Source organism: Physeter macrocephalus, chromosome 1 (assembly GCF_002837175.3).
Source record: "Physeter macrocephalus isolate SW-GA chromosome 1, ASM283717v5, whole genome shotgun sequence".
Lineage (NCBI taxonomy): Eukaryota > Metazoa > Chordata > Mammalia > Artiodactyla > Physeteridae > Physeter > Physeter macrocephalus.
In genome coordinates, this window is record NC_041214.2 from 31488209 (window position 1) to 31511592 (window position 23384).

General features: G+C 37.1%; 1 protein-coding gene across 4 annotated transcripts in view; it reads left to right on the forward strand.

Moving 5' to 3' along the window:
• STAG1 (STAG1 cohesin complex component) overlaps nt 1-23384 on the forward strand; it is a 459692-nt gene that overhangs the window by 113742 nt on the left and 322566 nt on the right. For all 4 annotated transcript variants that reach the window (XM_024131797.3, XM_028489469.2, XM_024131796.3 and 1 more), the window contains exons 2-3: nt 15466-15576; nt 22091-22193. In XM_024131797.3, the coding sequence (XP_023987565.1) occupies nt 15548-15576; nt 22091-22193 (132 nt within the window). In that variant the 5' untranslated portion in view covers nt 15466-15547. The remainder of the gene's footprint in view (nt 1-15465; nt 15577-22090; nt 22194-23384) is intronic.

Sequence of the window (23384 nt, forward strand, 5' to 3'; positions counted from 1 at the left end):
CCGTTGCAGAGCACAGGCTCCGGACATGCAGGCTCAGCGGCCATGGCTCACAGACCTAGCCGCTTCGCAGCATGTGGGATCTTCCCAAACCGGGGCACGAACCTGCGTCCCCTGCATCGGCAGGCGGACTCTCAACCACTGCGCCACCAGGGAAGCCCTATTTTTAGTTTTTTAAGGAACCTCCATACTGTTCTCCATAGTGGCTGTATCAATTTACATTCCAACCAACAGTGCAAGAGGGTTGCTTTTTCTCCACACCCTCTCCAGGATTTATTGTTTGTAGATTTTTTGATGATGGCCATTCTGACTGGTGTGGGGTGATACCTCATTGTAGTTTTGAATTGCATGTCTCTACTTATTAATGATGTTGAGCATTCTTTCATGTGTTTGTTGGCAGTCTGTATATCTTCTTTGGAGAAAGGTCTCTTTAGATCTTCTGCCCATTTTTGGATTGGGTTGTTTGTTTTTTTGATATTGAGCTGCATGACCTGCTTGTAAAATTTGGAGATTAATCCTTTGTCAGTTGCTTCGTTTGCAACTATTTTCTCCCATTCTGAGAGTTGTCTTTTCTTCTTGTTTATGGTTTCTTTTGCTGTGCAAAAGCTTTGAAGTTTCATTAGGTCCCCTGTGTTTATTTTTGTTTTTATTTACGTTTCTCTAGGAGGTGGGTCAAAAAGGAACTCTCTGTGATTTAAGTCATAGAGTGTTCTGTCTATGTTTTCCTCTAAGAGTTTAATAGTATCTGGCCTAACATTTAAGTCTTTAATCCATTTTGAGTTTAATTTTGTGTGTGGTGTTAGGGAGTGTTCTAATTTCATTCTTTTACATGTGCCTGTCCAGTTTTCCCAGCACCACTTCCTGAAGAGTCTGCCTTTTCTCCAATGTATATTCTTGCTTCCTTTATCAAAAATAAGGTGACCGTATGTGCGTGGGTTTATCTCTGGGCTTTCTCTCCTGTTCCACTGATCTATATTTCTGGTTTTGTGCCAGTACCATACTGTCTTGATTGCTGCAGCTTTGTAGTATAATCTGAAGTCTGGGAGCCTGATTCCTCCAGTTCCGTTTTTCTTTCTCAAGATTGCTTTTGCTGTTCGGGGTTCTTTGTATTTCCATACAACTTGTGAAATTTTTTATTCTAGTTTTGTGAAAAATGCCACTGGTAGTTTGATAGGGATTGCATTGAATGTGTAGATTGCTTTGGGTAGTATAGTCACTTTCACGATGTTGATTCTTCCAATCCAAGAACATGGTATATCTCTCCATCTGTTGGTATCATCTTTAATTTCTTTCATCAGTGTCTTAGAGTTTTCTGCATACAGGTCTTTTGTCTCCTTTGGTAGATTTATTCCGAGGTATTTTATTCTTTTTGTTTCAATGGTAAAAGGGATTGTTTCCTTAATTTCTCTTTCAGAATTTTCATTATTAGTGTATAGGAATGCAAGAGATTTCTGTACAAGTTTTTCACCATTGAGAACGATGTTAGCTGTGGGTTTGTCATATATGGCATTTATTATGTTGAGATAAGTTTCCTCTATGCCTACTTTTTGGAGAGTTTTTATCATAAATGGATGTTGAATTTTGTCAAAAGCTTTTTCTGCATCTATTGAGAGAATCATATGACTTTTATTCTTCAATTTGTTAATATGGTGTATCGCCTTGATTGATTTGCATACAGTGAAGAATCCTTGCATTCCTGTGATAAACCCCACTTGATCATGGTGTATGATCCTTTTAATGTGCTGTTGGATTCTGTTTGCTAGTATTTTGTTGAGGATTTTTGCATCTATGTTAATCAGTGATATTTACCTGTAGTTTTTTTTTTTGTCTGTGATATCTTTATCTGCTTTTGATATCAGGGTGAAGGTGGCCTCATAGAATGTGTTTAGGAGTGTTCCTGCCTCTACTGTGTTTTGGAAGAGTTTGTGATAGCATCTTTAGGATTCTCTATGTATAGTATCATGTAATCTGCAAACAGTGATAGCTTTACTTTTTTTTTTCTGATTTGGATTCCTTTTTTTTTTCTTCTCTGATTGTTGTGGCTAAAACTTCCAAAACAATGTTGAATAATAGTGGTGAGAGTGGGCAAGAATTTGCCTGTGAAGCCATCTGGTCTTGGGCTTTTGTTTGTTGGACGATTTTTAATCACAGTCTCAATTTCAGTGCTTGTGATTGGTCTGTTTATATTTTCTGTTTCTTCCTGGTTCAGTCTCGGGAGGTTGTGCTTTTCTAAGAATGTGTTCATTTCTTCCAGGTTGTCCATTGTATTGGCATGCAGTTGCTTTTGGTAATCTCTCATGATCCTTTGTATTTCTGCAGTGTCAATTGTTACTTCTCCTTTTTCATTTCTAATTCTGTTGATTTGAGTTTTCTCTCTTTTTTCTCTTGATGAGTCTGGCTAGTGGTTTATCAGTTTTGTTTATCTTCTCAAAGAGCCAGCTTTTAGTTTTATTGATCTTTGCTATTGTTTCATTTCTTTTTCATTTATTTCTGATCTGATCTTTATGATTTCTTTTGCTAAATTTGGGGGTTTTTGTTCTTCTTTCTCCAATTGCTTTAGGTGCAAAGTGAGGTTGTTTGAGATTTTCTTGTTTCTTGAGGTAGGATTGTATTGCTATAAACTTCCCTCTTAGAAGTGCTTTTGCTGCATCCCATAACCTTTTGTAAAGTTAGGTTGTTTATTTGAGATTTTTCTTGTTTCTTGAGGTAAGATTGTATTGGTATAAACTTCCCTCTTAGAACTGCTTTTGCTGCATCCCATAGGTTGTGGATCATTGTGTTTTCATTGTCATTAGTCTCTAGGTATTTTTTTCCTCTTTGATTTCTTCAGTGATTTCTTTGTTATTAAGTAGTGTATTGTTTAGCCTCCATGTGTTTGTTTTTTTTTTTTACTGATTTTTTCCTATAACTGATAATCTAGTCTGATAATGTTGTGGTCAGAAAAGATACGTGATACGATTTCAATTTTCGTAAATTTACCAAGCCTAGATATGTGACGCAAGATATGATCTATCCTGGAGAATGTTCCATGCGCACTTGAGAAGAAAGTGTATTCTGTTGTTTTTGGATGTGATGTCCTATCAATGTCAATTAAGTCCGACTTGTTTAATGTATCACTTAAAGCTTGTGTTTCCTTATTTATTTTCGTTTTGGATGGTCGGTCCATTGGTGAAAGTGGGAAGTTAAAGTCCCCTACTATGATTGTGTTATTGTCGATTTCCCCTTCTATGGCTGTTAGCATTTGTCTTACGGACTTAGGTGCTCCTGTGTTCGGTGCATAAATATTTTCAACTGTTACCTCTTCTTGGATTGATCCCATTATCATTATGTAGTGTCATTCTTTGTTTCTTATATTAGTCTTTATTTTAAAGTCTATTTTGTCTGATACGAGAATTACTACTCCAGCTTTCTTTTGATTTCCATTTGTATGGAATATCTTTTTCTATCCCCTCACTTTCAGTCTGCATGTGTCCCTAGTTCTGAAGTGGGTCTCTTGTAGACAGAATATATACAGGTCTTGTTTCTAGCTTTTACTTGTCTGTAAAGGTTTTAATTTCTCTGTCGAATCTGAATGATATCCTTGTTGGGTACAGTAATATTAGTTGTAGGTTTTTCCCTTTCATCACTTTAAATATGTCCTACCACTCCCTTCTGGCTTTCATTGTTTCTGCTGAAAGGTCAACTGTTAACCTTATGCAGATTCCGTTATATGTTATTTGTTGTTTTTCTTTTGCTGCTTTTAATATTTTTTTTTGTATTTAATTTTTGATAGTTTGATTAATATGTGTCTTGGTGTTGTTCTCCTTGGATTTATCCTGTATGGGGCTTTCTGCGCTTCCCGGACTTGCCTATTTCTTTTCCTATATTAGGGAAGTTTTCAACTATAATCTCTTCAAATATTATCTCAGACCCTTTCTTTTTCTCTCCTGGGACCCCTATAATTCAAATGTTCGTGCATTTAAAGTTGTCCCAGAGGTCTCTGAGACTGTCCTCAATTCTTTTCGTTGTTTGTTCTGCTCTGCAGTAGTTATTTCCACTATTTTATCTTGCAGTTCACTTAACTATTCTTCTGTCTCAGTTATTCTGCTATTGATTCCTTCCAGAGAATTTTTAATTTCATTTATTGTGTTTTTCATCACTGTTTCTTTGCTCTTTAGTTCTTCTAGGTCCTTTTAAAATGTTTCTTGTATTTTTCGTTCTGTTTCCAAGATTTTGGATCATCTTTACTATCGTTATTCTGAATTCTTTTTCAGGTAGACTGCCTATTTTCTCTTCATTTGGCCTGGTGTGTTTTTACCTTGCTCCTTCATCTGCGTGTGTTTCTCCGTCTTTTTATGTGGCTTAACTTACCGTGTTTGTTGTGTCTTTTTCGCAGGATGCAGGTTCGTAGTTCCTGTTGTTTTTGGTGTCTGCCCCCAGTGGCTAAGGTTTGTTCAGTGGGTGTGTATGCTTCCCGGTGGAGGGGACTGGTGCCTGTGTTCTGGTGGATGAGGCTGCATCTTATATTTCTGGTGGGCAGGTCCATGTCTGGTGGTGTGTTTTGGGGTGTCTGTGACCTTATTATGATTTTAGGCAGCCTCTCGCCTAATGCATGGGGTTGTGTTCCTGTCTTGCTAGTTGTTTGGCCTAAGGTGTCCAGCACTGTAGCTTGCTGGTTATTTAGTGGAGCTGGGTCCTAGCGTTGAGAATGAGATATCTGGGAGAGCTTTCGCTATTTGATATTATTTGGAGGTGGGAGGTCTCTGGTGGACCAGTGTCCTGAACTCGGCTCTCCCGTCTCAGAGGCACAGGCCTGACACCTGGCTGGAGCACCAAGACCTTGTCTGCCACACAGTTCGGAAGGAAAGGGAAAAAAAAGCAAAGAAAGAAGAAAATAAAATAAAGTTATTTTTAAAAATGAAGAATAATTATTTAAAAGTGACCAAAAAAATGAGGAAGAGAGCAACCAAACCAAAAAACAAATCCACCAATGATAACAAGCTCTAAAAACTATACAAAAAAATACGGATAGACAGAACCCATAGGGCAAATGGTAAAAGCAAAGGTATACAGACAAAATCACGCACAGAAGCATACACATAGAAACACACGAAAGGAGAAAAAGAAAAGATATATATATATTGTTGCTCTCAAAGTCCACTGCCTCAGTTTTGGGATGATTTGTTGTCTATTCAGGTATTCCAGAGATGGCAGGGTACATCAAGTTTGTTGCGGAGATTTAATCCGCTGCTCCTGAGACTGCTAGGGGAGAATTCCCTTTCTCTTCTTTGTCCGCAGAGATCCTGGGATTCAGGTTTGGATTTTTCCCCATCTGTGCATGTTGGTTGCCTGAGGGCGTCTGTTCTTTGCTCAGACAGGACAGGGTTAAAGTAGCAGCTCATTAGTGGACTCTGGCTCACTCAGGCCGGGGGTAGGGAGGGGTACGGAATGTGGGGCAAGCCTGCGGCGGCAGAGGCCAACATGATGTTGCAACACCCTGAGGCGCACCGTGTGTTCCCCCCGGGAAGTTTTCCCTGCATCACGGGACCCTGGCAGTGGTATGCTGCAGAGGTTCCTGGGAGGGGGTATGGGTAGTGACCTGAGCTTGCACACAGGATTCTTGGTAGCAGTGGCTGCAGCTTTAGCGGTTTATGCCCGTCTCTGGGGTGCGAGCTGATAGCCGCAGTTCGTGCCTATCTCTGGAGCTCGCTTAGGTGGTGCTCTACCTTCTGTGGGTATATGGAGCGGGAGTCGCCTCTCCTCGTGTACCCCAAAACAATGGTCTCTTGCCTCTTCGGCAGGTCCAGACTTTTTCTCAGACTCCCTCCTGGCCAACTGTGGCGCACTAGCCCCCTTCAGGCTGTGTTCTCGCAGCCAACTCCAGTCCTCTCCTTGGGATTTGACCTCCGAAGCCCCAGCCTCAGCTCCCAGCCCCCACCTGCCCCGGCAGGTGAGCAGACAAGCGTCTCGGGCTGATGAGTGCTGGTTGGCACCGATCCTCTGTGTGGGAATCTCTCCACTTTCCCCTCTGCACCCCTATTGCCTCACTCTCCTCAGTGGCTCCGATGCTCCCCCCTGCCCCCTGCCTCTGCCAGTGAAGAGGCTTCCTAGTGTGTGGAAACTTTTCCTCTTTCACAGCTCCCTCCACTGGTGCAGGTTCCGTCCCTATTCTTTTTTCTCTGTTTTTTCATTTTTCTTTTGCCCTACCCAGGTACGTGAGGAGTTTCTTGCCTTTTGGGAGATCTGAGGTCTTCTGCCAGTGTTCAGTAGGTCAGACAAGCGTCTCGGGCTGATGAGTGCTGGTTGGCACCGATCCTCTGTGTGGGAATCTCTCCACTTTCCCCTCTGCACCCCTATTGCCTCACTCTCCTCAGTGGCTCCGATGCTCCCCCCTGCCCCCTGCCTCTGCCAGTGAAGAGGCTTCCTAGTGTGTGGAAACTTTTCCTCTTTCACAGCTCCCTCCACTGGTGCAGGTTCCGTCCCTATTCTTTTTTCTCTGTTTTTTCATTTTTCTTGTGCCCTACCCAGGTACGTGAGGAGTTTCTTGCCTTTTGGGAGATCTGAGGTCTTCTGCCAGTGTTCAGTAGGTGTTCTGTAGGAGTTGTTCCACATGTAGATGTATTTCTGATGTATTTGTGGGGAGGAAGTTGACATCCACGTCTTACTCGTCCGCCATCTTGAAGGGCTCCCTCATTTTTTTTTTAATGTAAACATTTACAGCTGTATTTCCCTTTGAGCACTGCTTTTGTTGCATCTCATCAATTTTGGTATGTGGTGTTGTTGTTTTCACTGGTCTCAAAGTATTCTAATTTGTCTTGTAATTTTTTCTTTAACTCATTAGTAATTTAAGAGTGTGTTGTTTAATTTCCACGTATTTGCAGATTTTCCAGTTTTCCCTCCTGTTATTCATTTCCACTTCCTTTCCATTGTTCTCAGAGAAGACAGTTTCTGTGACTCCAGTCTTTTAAAAAAATTACTGAGACTTTTTTGTGGCCTAGTCAGCTATCCTGGAGAATGTCATATGTGCACTTGAGAATAATGTGTATACTGTTGTTGGGTGTAGTGTTCCATATATGTCTATTACGTCTGTTTGGTTTATGGTATTGTTCAAGTCCTCTGTTTCCTTATTGATCTTCTGTCTGGATCTTCTGTGTTTTTTTGAAAGTGATATATTGAAATAACCAACTATTACTATTGTGATTATCTATTTCTGTCTTTGATTCTGTTAGTGTTTGTGTCATATATTTTGGGTCTCTGCTGTCTGGTGTATATATCTTTTTGATTGTTATATTTTCCTGATGAATTGATCATTTTTACTCAGTGTATTATGTCTCACATAATAAATGTGACAAGAGCTTCCCTGGTGGCACAGTGGTTGAGAATCCGCCTGCCGATGCAGGGGACACGGGTTCGTGCCCCGGTCTGGGAAGATCCCACATGCCGCAGAGCGGCTGGGCCCATGAGCCATGGCCGCTGAGCCTGCGCGTCCGGAGCCTGTGCTCCGCAACGGGAGAGACCACAACAGTGAGAGGCCCGCGTACCACACACACACAAAAAAACAATAAAAAAAAATGTGACAAAATTTATTTTGTCTGATATTAGCATAGCCAGTCCAGCTTTCTTTTGGTTATCCTTTGTAGAGAATACCTTTTTGTATTTCCTTGTTTTCAATCTTTTTGTGTATTTAAATTTAAAATGAATTTCTTGTAGACAGCGTGTCATTGGATCATTTTATTTTTTTCAAAATTTATATATTTATTTTTGGCTGCGTTGGGTCTTCTTTGCTGCACGGGGGCTATCTCCAGTTGCAGCAAGAGGTGCAGAGTTGCGGTGCGCGGTCCTCTCATTGCAGTGACTGTTCTCTTGTTGGCGGAGCACGGGCTCTAGGCCTGCGGGCTTCAGTAATTGTGGCTCGTGGGCTCTAGAGGGCAAGCTCAGTAGTTGTGGCGCATGGACTTAGTTGCTCCGTGGCATGTGGGATCTTCCTGGACCAGGACTTGAACCCATGCCCCTGCATTGGCAGGCAAATTCTTAACCACTGCACCACCAGGGAAGTCCCTGGATCATTTTAAAACATTCCATTGTGCCAGTCTGTCTCTTAATTGATTAGCTTAATACATTTATATTTAAGGAGATTGTTGATAAGGAAGGGCTTTTGCCATTTTGCTATTTTTCTTCTACTTGTCTTATATCTTCTTTGTTGCTCAGTTCCTCCAGCACTGCTTTCGTTTGTGTTTCATTTTTTTCTAGTGTACCATTTTCATATTTTAAATATTTTAAATTATTTTCTTAGTAATCATCCTGGTGATCAGAATTAATATCTTAACGTTTATACCAATTTAGTTTGAAATGATAGTAACTTGGCTTTTTAGTCATATATTCAGGCATATCTCAAATGCATTGAGGGTTTGATTCTAGACCACCGCAGTAAAGCAAACATCACAGCAAAGTGAGTCACTTGAGTTACTGTAGTCTGTTAAGTATTCATTAGCATTATGTCTTAAAAAACTATGTTGATACCTTTATGTACATACATAAAAAACACTTTATTGCTAAAACGTGCTAACCATCATCTGAGCCTTCATCGACTTGTAGTCTTTTTGCTGGAGGAGGGTCATGCCTCAGTGTTGATGGCTGCTGAATGTTGGTGATTGCTGAAGGCTGGAGTGACTGTGACAATTTCTTAAAATAAGGCAACAGTGAAGTTTGCCACTGGACTCTTTGGGTGGACTCTTCCATTCATGAATGAATTTCCTGTAGCATTCAGTGCTGTTTGAGATCATTTTACCCATAATAGAACTTTTTTCAAAATTGGAGTCAGTTCTCTTAAACCCTGCCTCTGCTTTATCAATTAGGTTTGCATAATATTCTAAACTGTTTGTTGTCATTTCAGCAGTCTTGTCAGCATCTTCACCAGGAGTAGATTTCATCTCAAGAAACTACTCTCTTTGCTCATACATACGAAGCAATTCTCATTTGTAAAAGTTTTTAGCATGAGAATTGTAGTAATGCTGTCACATATTCAGACTGCACTTTTAATTCTAGTTCATTGCTATTTGACTACACCCACAGTTCTTTCCCCCACTGAAGACTTGAACCCCTCAAAGTCATCCATGAGGGTTGGAATCAGCTTCTTGCAAACTCCTGTTTATGTTCATGTTTTGACCTCTTTCCATGAATCACAGACGTTACTAATGGCATCTAGAATGCTGAATCTTTTCCATTTTTTCAGTTGACCTTGTCCAGGTTCATCAGAGGAATCACTAACTATGGCAGCTACAGCCTTATGAAATGTATTTCTTAACTAATGAAAGTTGGATAGTGAAATGACTCCTTGTGGGTTGCAGGATGGATGCTGTGTTCAGAGGTGTGAAAACAACGTAACTCTCACTGTGCATTGTTAGCAGAGCTCTTGGGTGATCAGATGCATATTCAATGAGCAGTAATATTTTGAAAGGAATCTTCTGAGCAGTAGATCTCAAGAGTAGGCTTAAAATATTCACTAAACCATGTTATAAAGAAATGTGTTGTCATCCAGGCTTTGTTTTTCCATTTCTAGAGCAACAGGCAGAATAGATATAGTGTAATTCTTAAGGACCCTGGGATTTTTGGAATAATAAATGAGCACTGGCTTCAGTTTAAAGTCACTAGCTACCTTAGACCCTATAAAGAAAGTATGCTTGTTTTTTGAAGCTTTGAAGCCAGGCACTGACTTCTCCTCTCTACCTATGAAAGTCCTAGATGGCATCGTCTTCCAAAATAATGCTGTTTTGTCTACATTGAAAATCTTTGTTTAGTGTAGGCACCTTAATTACTTATTTTAGCTAGATCTTCTGTATAATTTGCTTCAGTTTCTACATCACCATTTGCTGCTTTACCTTGCAGTTTTATATTATGGAGACAGCTTCTTTCCTTAAGCCTCATGAACTAGCCTCTGCTAGTTTCATACTTTTTTTCTGCAGCTTCCTCACTTGTCTTAGCCTTTGTAGGGTCTTGCTGTGGATTAGACTTGGACTTAAGGGAATGTTGTAACTGATTTGATCTTCTATCTAGATTCCTAAGACTTTCTCAAATCAGCAATAGGCTGTTTTGTTTTCTTATCATTCATATGTTCACTGGAGTAGCATTCTTAATTTTCTTTAAGAACTTTTTCTTTGCAGTTACAACTTGGCGAACTGCTTGGTGCAAGAGGCCTTGCTTTTTTTTTTAATCTGTCTCAGCTTTTGACATGCCTTCTTCGCTAAGCTTAATCATGTCTAGTTTTTGTTTGAAAGTGAGAGACATACAATTCTTCCTTTGACTTGAACACGTAGCGGCCATTGTGGGTTTATTAATAGGCCTAATTTCAATATTGTTATGTATCCAGGAATAGGGAGGGCCACGGAGAGGGAGAGAGACAGAGGAATGGCCAATCAGTGGAGCAGTCATAACACACACATTTATCAATTATGTTTGCTGGCTTATGTGGGTGTCATTCATGGCACCCTAAAACAATTATGATAATAACATTGCTGACCACAGATTACCATAGGACACATAATAATAATAATGAAAAGTTTGAAATAATGAAAAGTTTGAAATATTGGGAGAATTACCAAAATGTGACAAAGAGACATGAAATGAGCAAGTGCTATTGGAAGAATGACAGTGATAGACTAGCAGGGTTGCCACAAAACCTTAAATTTGTGAAAAATGCAATATCTTTGACGCTCATAAAGCAAAGTACAATAAAATGAGGTGTACCTGTAATAACTTGTAAAATTTTGCTCCCATCCCCATCCCTCACTTATATTATTGTTATAAATTACATCTTTTGATTGAAAAAAATGGAAAGATGTCCCATACTCTTGAATTAATATTGTTAAAATGCCCATACATTTTGGACAAAGAAATCTACAGATTTAATGCAATTCACATCAAAATATCCATGACATTTTTCATAGAACTAGAACAAATAGTCCTAAAATTTATATGGAACTGCAAAAGACCCAGAATTGCCAAAGCAATTCTGAGGAAAAAGAACAAAGCATAACCCTTCCAGACTTCAGACTATACTACAAAGCTACAATATCTTATAATAACGTATAATGGAAAATAATCTGAAAAAAATAGTATAACTGAGTCACTTTGCTGTATACCTGAAACAAACACTATATTGTAATTCAATTATACTTCAATTAAAAACTAAACTATATCTTTATACATTGTGTATTCATTAACATAGGTATATAAATACTATTTTATTATTTTTCTTTTAAATCATAAAGGAAACAAATATAGGAATTTTACAAACGAAAAATAAAATAATACTGGCTTCTATGTTTACCTGTGCAGTTAATGATTCCAGTGTTCTCCTTTTTTTCTGTGGCTTCAAGTTATTGTTTATTCTTTATTTCTGCATGAAGGAGTTCCTTTAGCATTTCTCGTAGGGCAGGGCAGATCTAGCAACAAACTTCCTCAGTTTTTATTTTTCTAGGAATGTTTTAATTCCTCTGCCATTTTTGAGTGATAGTCTGCTGGGTATAGAATTCTTATTTGACAGTTTTCTTTCAGCATTTTGGATATGTCATCCTACTGTCTTCTGGCTTCCATGATATTTAATGAGAAATTGGCTGTTAGTCTTACTGTGGATTCTGTGGATTACTTGTATATGATGAGGTGGATTGTTTTTGTTTTTGTTCTTCCTTCAAGATTCTTTCATCTCTGGCTTTTACAGTTTAACTATACAGTTGACTTTTGAATCACACAGGTTTGAACTGCACCTGTCCCCTCTTACACAGGTGTTTTTCAAAAGAAACTAAAATACTACACAGTCTGTGGTTAGTTGAGCACTGATGTGGAACCACGAATATGGAGGGCTGACTATAAAGTTATATGCGGATTTTTGACTGTGCAGGGAGTCAGTGCCCCTAACCCTGGTGTTGTTCAGGGGTAAACTGTAGTTTGTATCTGTGTGACTCTAAAATTTTTTTTAAAATTTTTATACAATTTTTAAAGATTACCTTCCATTTATAGTATTACAAAATGTTAGCTATGTTCATCATGTTGTATGATACATCTTTGAGCCTATCTTACACCCAATAGTTTGTACCTCCCACTCCCCCACATCTATATTACCGACCCAAACCCCACCCCCATCACCCCCACACCCACTCACTGGTAACCACTAGCTTGTTCTCTATATCTCTGTGTGTGACTCACTTTTGAGTTTCTCCTACTTGGAGTTCATTTACCTTCTTGATTGTGTAGATTTCTGTATTTAAATTGGTAAGGTTTTTGCCATTGTGTCTTCAGATATTCTTTCTGCCCCTTTCTGTTGACATACTTTTGGAAGTCTGTCTTCTCTGGAAGTCTGACTTCAATATCTGGGCTTACATGGAGATGATTTGTGTGAAATTCTTTTTTTGTTGTTGTTAATGGGTCATATTTTCACCTTTCTTTGTATGCCTTTTGATTTTTTGTTGTTGTTTTTTAAAAACTGGACATTTTGAATATTACAGTTTTGTAACACTAGATTCTCCTCTCCTCCTCATGCTTTACTGTTGTTGTCTTTTCAAGGGCTGCAGTCATTTTTTTATTTACTTTTTTCTAAACTGTTTCTTCAAGGACTGTATTCCTTGTCATGTGTGTTTACTGAAATTTTGTTGTCTGGGTGTTTAGCAGTGATCTTCCAGATTTCCTTAGTTAATGGGAGTTGGAAAAATGTAATTTCTTGTTTTTTGCAGATTGTCTGTTAGCTGAGGTACTTCTTCAGAGGTTAGGCAGGCTACCTACAGCTTTGCCTTAGTATTCACCTTGTGCTTGCACAGAGAGCAAAGATCAGCTAGAGTTGCAAGCCTGTGCTCCTCAGGTCTTCTCTAAGAATTCATCCAGCCCTGGGCATTCAAGTAGCAGTCTGCATTTCCTAGTGTGTGCGATATCCCTTTGAAGTACTTATTCCTCAAATATCTTACTCCTCTGCCTTTTTATTTTGAGGCCTTTTAGATTGTCTGATATTTATGTAATCCACTGTCTTGACCCTGGCAGCTACTTTTATTGTATGTGTTTAAATCTTTTTGAAAGATGATACTCTTTCAAAAAAAAGGGAAGCCCTTCAAAACCCTCTGCCACAGTTTTTGAGAATGGGTCCATGGTGTTCTCTTTGGCACCAGCAAGCTGTACTAGTAAGTCTGTTTGCTGCCCCTGTGGGCACCATAGGGTTGGGGGAGGGGAGATGGCATACAGGTAAGCAAAAATGCTACTGTATTGTCTTATCAAATAAAATAGACTGTTAGGCACTTCTCTCTTTGTCATAAGTTTTTATTAGATTACAGATGTCCATAAAAGATGTCTTGTCATTTTTTTTTTTGCCAAGCTAAGAGTTGCTTCATTGGAGGGCCTAATTCTTGAGGTTTCTTACTCCTCCATTTTCCATGACATCATTTCTTTTTTTCATTTTTGAAAGATTGATAATTCAGTGTTCATGGTTTTTTCCTCTCCACTCTTCAGTTTTATTCCATTGTCTTTCACCTTACATAGTTTCTACCGAAAAGTCTGATAAAATTTTTTGTTTTTCTGTGTGTGAGGAATTATGTTTTTTTTAGCTTCCTTTTGAATTTTCTTTCATTTTTAGCAATATTATATTTTAGAGTATCCTTCTTGGGAATTCTCTGATCTTCCATCTGTGTTTTAATGTCTTAAATTATTTTTGGAAAGTTCTCTGTTATATCTTCAAATATTTATTTTGCTTTGATCTTTCTCTCTCCTTCTGGAATTCTAGTTATACATATGTTCTATTAGGTATTGTGTCATGGCCTGTCTTGGATGCTCTCTTTTGTTCCACTTCTTCTGCTACTTTTTTTTTTTTAATACACTTTATTTTTTAGAGAAGTTTTACGTTCATAGTAGAATTGAACAGAAGGTAGAGAGATTCCCCCTATAACCCCTGTTCTCACATACATATAGCCTCTCCCACTATTAACATCCCACATTACAGTGGTATGTCTGTTACAATCAATGAACCTATGTTGACATGTCATTATCACCCAGTGTCTGTAATTTACATTAGGGTTCATTCTTTGTGTTATACATTCTATGGGTTTTGATAAATGTACAGTTAGATGTACCCACCATTCTTGTATCATACAAAATATCTTCTCTGCCCTAAAAATCTTCTGTGCCCACTTAGTCATCTCTCCTACACCATAGCTTCTGGCAGTCACTGATATTTTTACTGTCTCCATAGTTTTGCCTTTTCCAGAATGCCATATTGTTCAAATCATATAGTATGTAGTGGTTTCAGATTGGCTTCTTTCAGTTAGTAATATGCATTTGAGCTTTCTCTGTGCCTTTTCCTGGCTTGATAGCTCATTGCTTTTAAGTGTTAAATAGTATTCCATTGTTTGCATGTACCACAGTTTATTTATCCATTCACCTCTTAAAGGACACCTTTCTTTCCTGTTTTGGTAATTTTGAATAAAACTGCTGTAAACATCTTTGTGCAGGCTTTTATGTAGACATAAATTTTCAATTTATTTGGGTAAATACCAAGGAGTGTGCTTGTTGGTAGTACTGGTTGATTGTAGTCTGTGTATTCTGGCGTATTCATTTTATTCTAAAGTAATTTTCAAAAGACCTAAGTAGACATTTTTCTGAAGAAGGTATATAAATGACCAAAAGCTACATGAAAAGGTATCCAACATCACTAGTCTTCAGGGAAATGAAAATCAGAGCCATGATGTATCACTTCACACCTCTGTTAGGGTGGCTTTTATCAAAAAGATAAGAGATATATTCTGGTTGAGGATGTGGACAAAACGGAACCCCTTCACTGTTCGTGCAAATGTAAACTGGTAAAGCCTCTGGAAAACAGTATGGAGGTTCCTCAGATAATTAAAAACTACCATATTTATTACACAGCAATCCCACTGCTGGGCATATATCCAAAAGAAATGAAATCATTATCCCAAAGAGATAGATGTACTCCCATGCTCATAGTACCATTATTCACCATAACCAAAATATGGAAACAACCTTATGTTATGTGTCCATGGACGTATGAGTAAAGAAAAGTTGTGTGTATGTGTGTGGAATCACTTATATGTGGAATCTTGAAGCGGGTGTGGGGAATTTGTAGAAAAGTGTTTACCAGGGGCCAAGTGGTAGGGGAAATAGGGAGAGGTTGGTGAAAGGGTACAAACTTTGTTATAAATGAATACAGTCGGAGGATCTAATGTATAATATAGTGACTATAGTTGATAACACTGTTTTGTCTAATTGAAATTTGCTAAGAGTAGAACTTACTGAATGTTGGGACCAAAAAAAAAAGGAAAAGTAAATATGTGAGGTGGTGGATTTGTTAATTAACTCAATGGGGGAAAGCCCTTCACAATGTATCCATATATCAAATCATCCCGCTGTAAGTATCTAACAGTTTTATTTGTCAACTGTACCTCAGTAAAGCTGGAAAAAATAATTTCTTTCTTTCTTTTTTTTTTTTTTAATTAACAGGATTACCTTTGAGGTTATTTTGAAAGTTTTGAGTTGTACAGCACTTGATTCTTTGCTCCATTGTGGAAAGATCTTTACAGCAATGATTACTTCAGAGTTACCAGTGTTACAGTAAGTATTATAGCTTTCTTTTTATTCTTTTTAAATGCATGTAACACTTTTCTGTATCAAAATGTTCTCATTAATAAGACACATCAAATATGTTCTCTGATAGTTGGGTAATATGTTTGAAGTAAAAGACCTATTAGAGGGTGTAATTACTATATCCACCTATAGCCCTTGCATCATAATGTCAGCATGTTCTGTGTTACTGAACAAAAAACATGTTACACTGTCTTACATTAGGAGTCAGCAAACTATGAACATGGGCCAATCTGGCATGCTGACTGTTTTTGTAAATAAAGTGTTATTGGAATAGAGTCACACTGATTCCTTTGCAGACTGTTTATGACTATAAGTTGTAATAGAGAATGAATTAATCTGCAGAACATAAATATTTTGTTTGGCTATTTACAGAGAAAGTTTGTAGACCTCTATCCTGTATCACACTGTGTGTCTAACCCTCTCACCCCCATGCCAGAGCTTCATTTTCCTGAGATTGAGACTGTGATTGGTGAGTCCTTGGCATTTCTGGCAGCATCTCATTATTATATTTTGTTAGGGTTATCAGACAGATCTAGAATTTGATCTTATTTTGAATTATCTGGGAGATGTGATCAGGGTAATGGCAGATACTTTTCTTTTTATAGGTGTCATTAAGCTACAAATAAGGAATCTGCATACTGTGATCCTATATGATAACAGTGCTTTAGATATAATGAAAGTGACCAACAGTTTATGTAATTATTTATATGTTTTTATAGTCGCAGATCATTTATATGTGTCTTCTCCAAGAGACTGTAGTCACCTCCCAGTTGATCTCCTGGCCTACTGTTTTTCCTCTGGAGCTCTAAGACAAAAACCTATCCAAATTACTTTACGTTCTGAAAACCCATCAATACCTACTCTCCTTTGTTTGTCCAAATATAGGAGATACAAGCCCTTTCTATTTACTTAACTTCAAGCCGCTTTATTAGTCTTAACTTGAACATAATACCAAGTTTGGAGGTCTCCATATAGTATTTGTTCTTTGTACTTTTGTTTTTCTTAATTCTGCCTGCAATGCCTATGTGTATCTTTCCTTACCTGGCCATCTTGGTAGTCCTGTGGGTCTTGGCTAAAGTATGCCTCCAGCAAAGCTCCTCTGACTCCTCAGAGTTGGGTAGGTTCCCTCCTGTGCTCCTGTCATACTCTACCCTTTTTTTATAGCATCATACTTAACATAATGTTTTATAATGCTTTTTTATTGTTTTTGCCTGAACTTTGTGCCTTTGTGCTTTATTTTTGTATGGCCAGCTCCTAGCACACTGCTGGGTGTTAGGCACACCCTTTGTAAAATATCTCGTTGATTAAATATGAAACATAGGTTGTACTTAAATAGATTATATTTAACAAGCGATTGCATGGGCATGATATTATTTAACATGTTTTGTGGATAACTATTTTTCATAAAAATGTAAACTTTTAATACGATAATGGATAGTAGTGATCTGCGAGATGGGTAAATGAAATTTGCTTTTAATCTGTCAGCTGGAGATGTACTCTTGGTCAAGTTGAGATCTAAGAAGCATTTATTGAGCACCTAAAACAATTTTCTGAGGATATTATCTTCATCCATCCATCTATACCATGTCTACATTGTAGAGGAAAGGAAACATGATATGTCTCTTAGTATTGGTACTTCAATTTCTGTTATTTATAAAGTGAAGATAATATATTGGAAATTAATTTCTAAAGTCTCTTCAAAAACAGACAAACCTTTTGATCCAGTGATTGTTAATGTTCAATTCAGTAGTGATTTTTCTAATGGAGACACTAGAAAGGTCACTACTAGTGAATGACCTTATTATTTCTTGGCTTGCCTTAGTCATTATAATGACAAATGAATTTGTTTACCTTAGTGTGTTTACTGTTGGGTTGGCCAAAAAGTTCGTTCACGCTTTTCCATTACATCGTTGGAAAAACCCGAATGAACATTTTGGCCAGCCCAATATTAAGCATCATCAAATATTGTCAATTACCACATATTATATATTCCACCAAATGTTGTAGTACAAGGAACTGTGTTAAGTTCTGGGGAGAAAGAGCAAGTGGAAAAGACTCAGTCCTTGTTGCCATGAAGCTTATATAGATAGATATTAATCAAATAATCACAAATATATAGATATAAACTGCCATTGGTGCTATGAAGGTAAGTTAGAGGATTTTATTAGAATTTTAACACATGCCTTGGTTTAGTCTACTTTTCTAAGGAAGAGACATGATTCTTAAACCTGAAGTGGAGGGAACTGGGGGGAAGAAGAAGGGATCAGGGTATTAATTCCAGACTGAAGGAATGGCATGTGTAAAGACCCTGAGGTAGGAGGAATCATGGTATGTTTGAGGGACTGAAATAAGGCTGTTAATTTTCTTTTTTCAGGATTGAGGATGGAGAGTGGTGTGAAATAAGGATTGCAAGTGGGGTAGGGCTGTATCATACAGGGACCTGCTAGGTCTTATATTAAGAATTTTGAGGTTTTTATCCCCTAGAAGCAGAAGGAAACCACTGTAGGGTTTTAAGCATGGGATATACATAATAAGATATATACTATGAAAATCACTCTTCGTACAGTATAGTGATTAGATTGGAAGTGGCAACAGAAGAAGCAAGGAGTCCTTTTAGGAGAAAGGTGTTGGCAGTGTCCAGGCCAGGGATGATAACTTGAACTAAAATGATTACAGAGGAAATGGAGAGAGGAAGACAGAATTTAGAGAGTTTTAGGGAGCAAAAAAAATCATTTATAAGGTTTGATCTGATTCTTCCATTCTCTTCGTTTATGTCCGATAGTCTTATAAATGTGCTTTTTGTAGAGCAGTTGGTTGACGTTTGAATTTGCATACTCCTTGATCCAGCATTCTCTGTTCTAGAGAGATATTTGTTGATGTGTAATAAGAATTAATGTGCAAGGACAGTTGTTACAGCTCTGTTTGTAATAGCTTAAAAGTAGAGACAATCTAAGTGCTCATAGATAGGGAACGTATTATGGAGTACCATTCAGGAATCCTATGTATTTGTATGGAAAATTCCTATTAATCTAAATTTTAAAAATTAAAATATATTGTTTTGTATTTATGCATATATATACCAGAACATAAATATTTATGACAGAGTATTGATGAAACTGTTAATAATCTTGTTCTGCAGATTGAGGTTCAGAGTTAGGGTATGGTGAAGTGAAACTCTTCCTTGTATTCTTATATCTTCTCTTGCTCGAAATTAAAAAACAAAAATTTATGTGTCATATTCTAATAAACAAATAAATGTACATATATATACTAATTGGAGTATGTTAGTTATCTGTTGGTAATAGCTGTCACCTTCTAAGCTGGCTGAAGTTTGTGGAATTAGAAAACAATTGTACTTTTTTCTTTTGTCAGTAAACTATATTGCTCAAGGTTAAATTAATTTCACTGATGGGTCACATATTATATGATGGAACCAACCTGCTTTTGTAGTTGCCTGGAGATTTCAATAAGCATCAAAAGCACTAGTATATTCTGTCCACGTAAGAGAAATAGAAAACGTATTATTTGCATTCTAGTATCCTGCTGTGGAGATAGAGAATTCACGTTTACCTTGAGATATAAGTGGACCCTGCCACTTGCTAGTTTTGTAAATATGGACAAGATGATCAGGTTTCCAGATCTTTTGTTTCCTCATCTGTAAAATTGGGACAGCAGTATGTTTTCTTACAAGGTTTTGTGCATATTTATTCTAGATAATGTATATAAACTGGCACACAGTATATGCTAAACAGTCTATTTGGACTGTAGTGAGGAGAAAAAGCAGAATGATTTATTGTTCTTTAGTAGAAATGAATAAGATCAACTAGATCAGTGATTGAAAAACTACTGATAGTGGCTCAGAAGCCTGTTTTTATAAGTATTATTGGACCACAGCAACATCCATTCATTTACGTATTATCTATGGCTGCATTCATGCTGTGGTCCCAGAGTTGAGTAGTAGATACGAGACCTTAAGACCCCTAAGCCTAAAATATTTATTATATAGCCCTTTAAGAAAATGTTTGGTGACCCTTGGACTAGATCAGTATTACTTATAGTTTTAAATACCAGATTACCTTTGAAGATTTGCAAGCAGAGAAGGAACATGATATGAGAATATTAGTGACAGTAGTGTGTAGAGTGGCTTGGACAAGGGGAATAGTAGAAGCAGGGAGATAAGTTGTGATTAATTCAGGAAGTTGTGATTATGCTAATAATCATGAAAAGAATGAGAGACAGTTAGTATACAGAGGACAACTCAGGAGGACTTTAACTGACGGCGCAAAAGGAAGACTGATGTGATTATAGGAATTTGAGTAAGACAGTAACAAATTTATTTGTTATAAATAAATTTATAAATTATAAATTATAAATATCATAAATATGATTGATATTATAAATATCAATATCATTGGTATTGCCATGAGTAGAGAGCTAGAAATAGTCAGAATTGGACTTAATTTTATATATGTATATTTATATATATATATTTATATATATACTTATATATATACTTATATATATTTATTTATATATGTATATATATATTTATATATATTTATATTTATGTATATATTCATATTTTATATATGTATATGTATATGTGTTATTTGGTGAATTTGAAGTGGCATGCAAAGAAGCATGTTACACATGCAGTTGAAAATCTTGAATTACAGATAGTCAGGTCTGTGATAATACACTGAAGTCATTTGCATAAAAGTTACACATCAAGTGGATGAGCTCTCCAAGAGAAGGTAGTTTAAAGGGAGAAGAGCAAACAGTAATGAAATGAGCTTTGAGGAATCAGCACAAGGAGGGAATGGAACTAAGAGCCTTCAGTGGCACAGTTTCAGTAAGTTGTGAGTTGAGCTTACCCTTCCTTCCATTTGCTTTGTACCCTTCCTGCTATTTGCAGTTTTATGCAGATCCTTTATACAGTTAGTAATGTAGAATTCAGTGAGGATGTTTTTGTTAATACTATCTGTACCTTTTTAGTGCCATGCTGGGGCCAGCCTGTACTGGCCTGGAGAGCTGAATATTAAATTTCCAAGAATTTTGTGACCTCGTTCAATATAACATAGCCATTATAAAAAGTTAAATTATGCAAACTTAAAATTAATTAAATCATGTTTAAAACAAAAGTAATAATACTCAAAACTCATCATTTCTTAATTATTTTACATCCTACTATTTTCTGTGCTCTTGAGGTTTTTATTTATACCTATTATTGTATGTATGGTGGAAATACTTTTTAGTAGTTTACTGCTACTGTTAATTACTTCTCAACTCTGTATTTGGTGATGTCACTTTGGTAGTTTGTATTTGGCTGCAGGGGGAGCATTCACATTATGAAAATCAGCAAACACTACACATCAGGGCTCAGTTTATTGTTTTGTTGTTTGTGGACTCAATAAAGTGATGGAGAAATTGTTAATAACAGATTAAACTTAAAGGTATATCAAGTCTGTAGTCATTACATTATGATACCACAAAAAATTGAGGACGTATCCTTCTAGTGTTCGAGAACTATTATGTATTCCGTTCAGTAAAAAAGTTGCTCGCAACATTGAGCAATTAGTGAAGTTCCCACAAATGTCTTTGTCATTTCATTTGCATTCTATTCATTAAAGTGAACAAAGATATCAACTGTCTTTCATGTCAAAACCCTATTTGTTCATCAGTTGCAACCATAGCTTAGCTAGGGATACAAGAGTTTGGCAAAATTATCAAAATCATTTTATATGAATCAATTAGCTGGATAGAATTTACAATAAAGAATATTGTGCATTTTATTATTGTTTGTAAGCTGCATGCTATGCATCCTTTATATTGTTAACATTTCTAATAATTTATGCATATATTTTTTGAAGAGCCAGTTGTTAAACATTTACCAGCACACTTTTATTATTTTATAAAAGTAGGGGCTTCCCTGGTGGTGCAGTGGTTGAGAGTCCGCCTGCCAATGCAGGGGACACGGGTTCGTGCCCCGGTCCGGGAAGATCCCACATGCCGTGGAGTGGCTGGGCCCATGAGCCATGGCCGCTGAGCCTGCGCGTCCGGAGCCTGTGCTCCGCAATGGGAGAGGCCACAGCAGTGAGAGGCCCGCGTACTGCAAAAAAAAAAAGAATAAAATTTCTCCCAAGCCTTTATCTTTTTTATATTGAAGAATTAGTCTTTTGCAATTGTTATTTTGCATTTATATGTTGTATAGCAGTTGCCATTTCCACAGTCATTTCCTTGTCTGTATTTCTCTATTTGGGGAATCATTTTATTCAGTGTTATGTGATATTAGCAGGGAGGGTAACATTTTCAATTTGCTAAAGATTTTTTCTGAAAGTGGAAGTATAAACCACTTCTAATCAGCCGAATATGTACGTATAGCAGGAGGTAAGGAAACCAGTGGAACAGAGGAGCTGCATTGTATTATAAATAGGTATGTATTATTAATTTGTTCACTAAAATAATATATCATATTTTCTAGGGATTCAACTAATGAAACTACTGCCCATTCTGATGCTGGCAGCGAACTTGAAGAAACAGAGGTCAAAGGAAAAAGAAAAAGGGGTCGACCTGGCCGGCCTCCAGTATGTATATACCTCTTCTTCGTTCCTTTAATGGTTACCAAGTAAAGGGCTTGATATGAGCTATTTGTTAATTCTAGTATTGTTAACACTTTTTCAAATCTCACTGACACAACAGAAATTCTTGGAAACTTTGCTTCATAAATTGGCTTAGTAGTGGTTAGAAAAAGGAAATTAATTATAGTATCTTTTTTGCTTTCCATGCTTCTCTTGTAAATAAATGGTGGTCCATGTGAAGGCATTGAGAAGATGATCAACGTGGAATGAGGTGTAGTTAGTTATGATTTCTTTGCCTTTTATTTTTAGATGCAACTCTGATTTCCTGTGAGCTCCTAAGTATGCATTATGGTAGTATTTGGGTCCAGTCTCAGAATATATTCTCATTTATACATGATTGAGAAGTTTAGAAAAGCTCTAGGTATCCTTACTTTGAGGTATATCTTCATGTAATCTGAGTACACAAGTCGTCATTTAATTGAAGGTGGTTTAAACTGTCAGAGACAGTAGTATCAATGTGTCATTGGGTTAAGACTTATACTATTTTACACTCACCTTTATGATGGGATTTGCTATTCATAGTTTTAAAATTTTATTTTATAAAATTTATTATGGAAAATTTTAGCCTCCTTCTCTAGGAGGCATAATAGTATAATAAACACTCCGTATAACTTACCTAGCAGTTACCAAGTCATGGCCAGTCTTTCTTTCCCATGTTATTTTGAAGGTCATTCTACACATTATTCCATCTTTAAATATTTCAGAATGTATCTCTAAAAGATAAGGGCTTGCTTTCTCTCTCTCTTTTTTAAACATTACCCCAATATCATTATCATAATGCAAGATAACAGTATTTTAGTAACATCACTGATTAACACATTTAAAATTTATAATCATTTCATAAATATTATCTTTTATTTTTTTATTTTTTATTATTTTAAACATCTTTATTGGAGTATAATTGCTTTACAATGGTATGTTAGTTTCTGCTTTACAACAAAGTGAATCAGTTATACATATACATATGTTCCCATATCTCTTCCCTCTTGTGTCTCCCTCCCTCCCACACTCCCTATCCCACCCCTCTAGGTGGTCACAAACCACCTAGCTGATCTCCCTGTGCCATGCGGCTGCTTCCCACTAGCTATCCACCCTACGTTTGGTAGTGTATATATGTCCATGCCACTCTCTCACTTC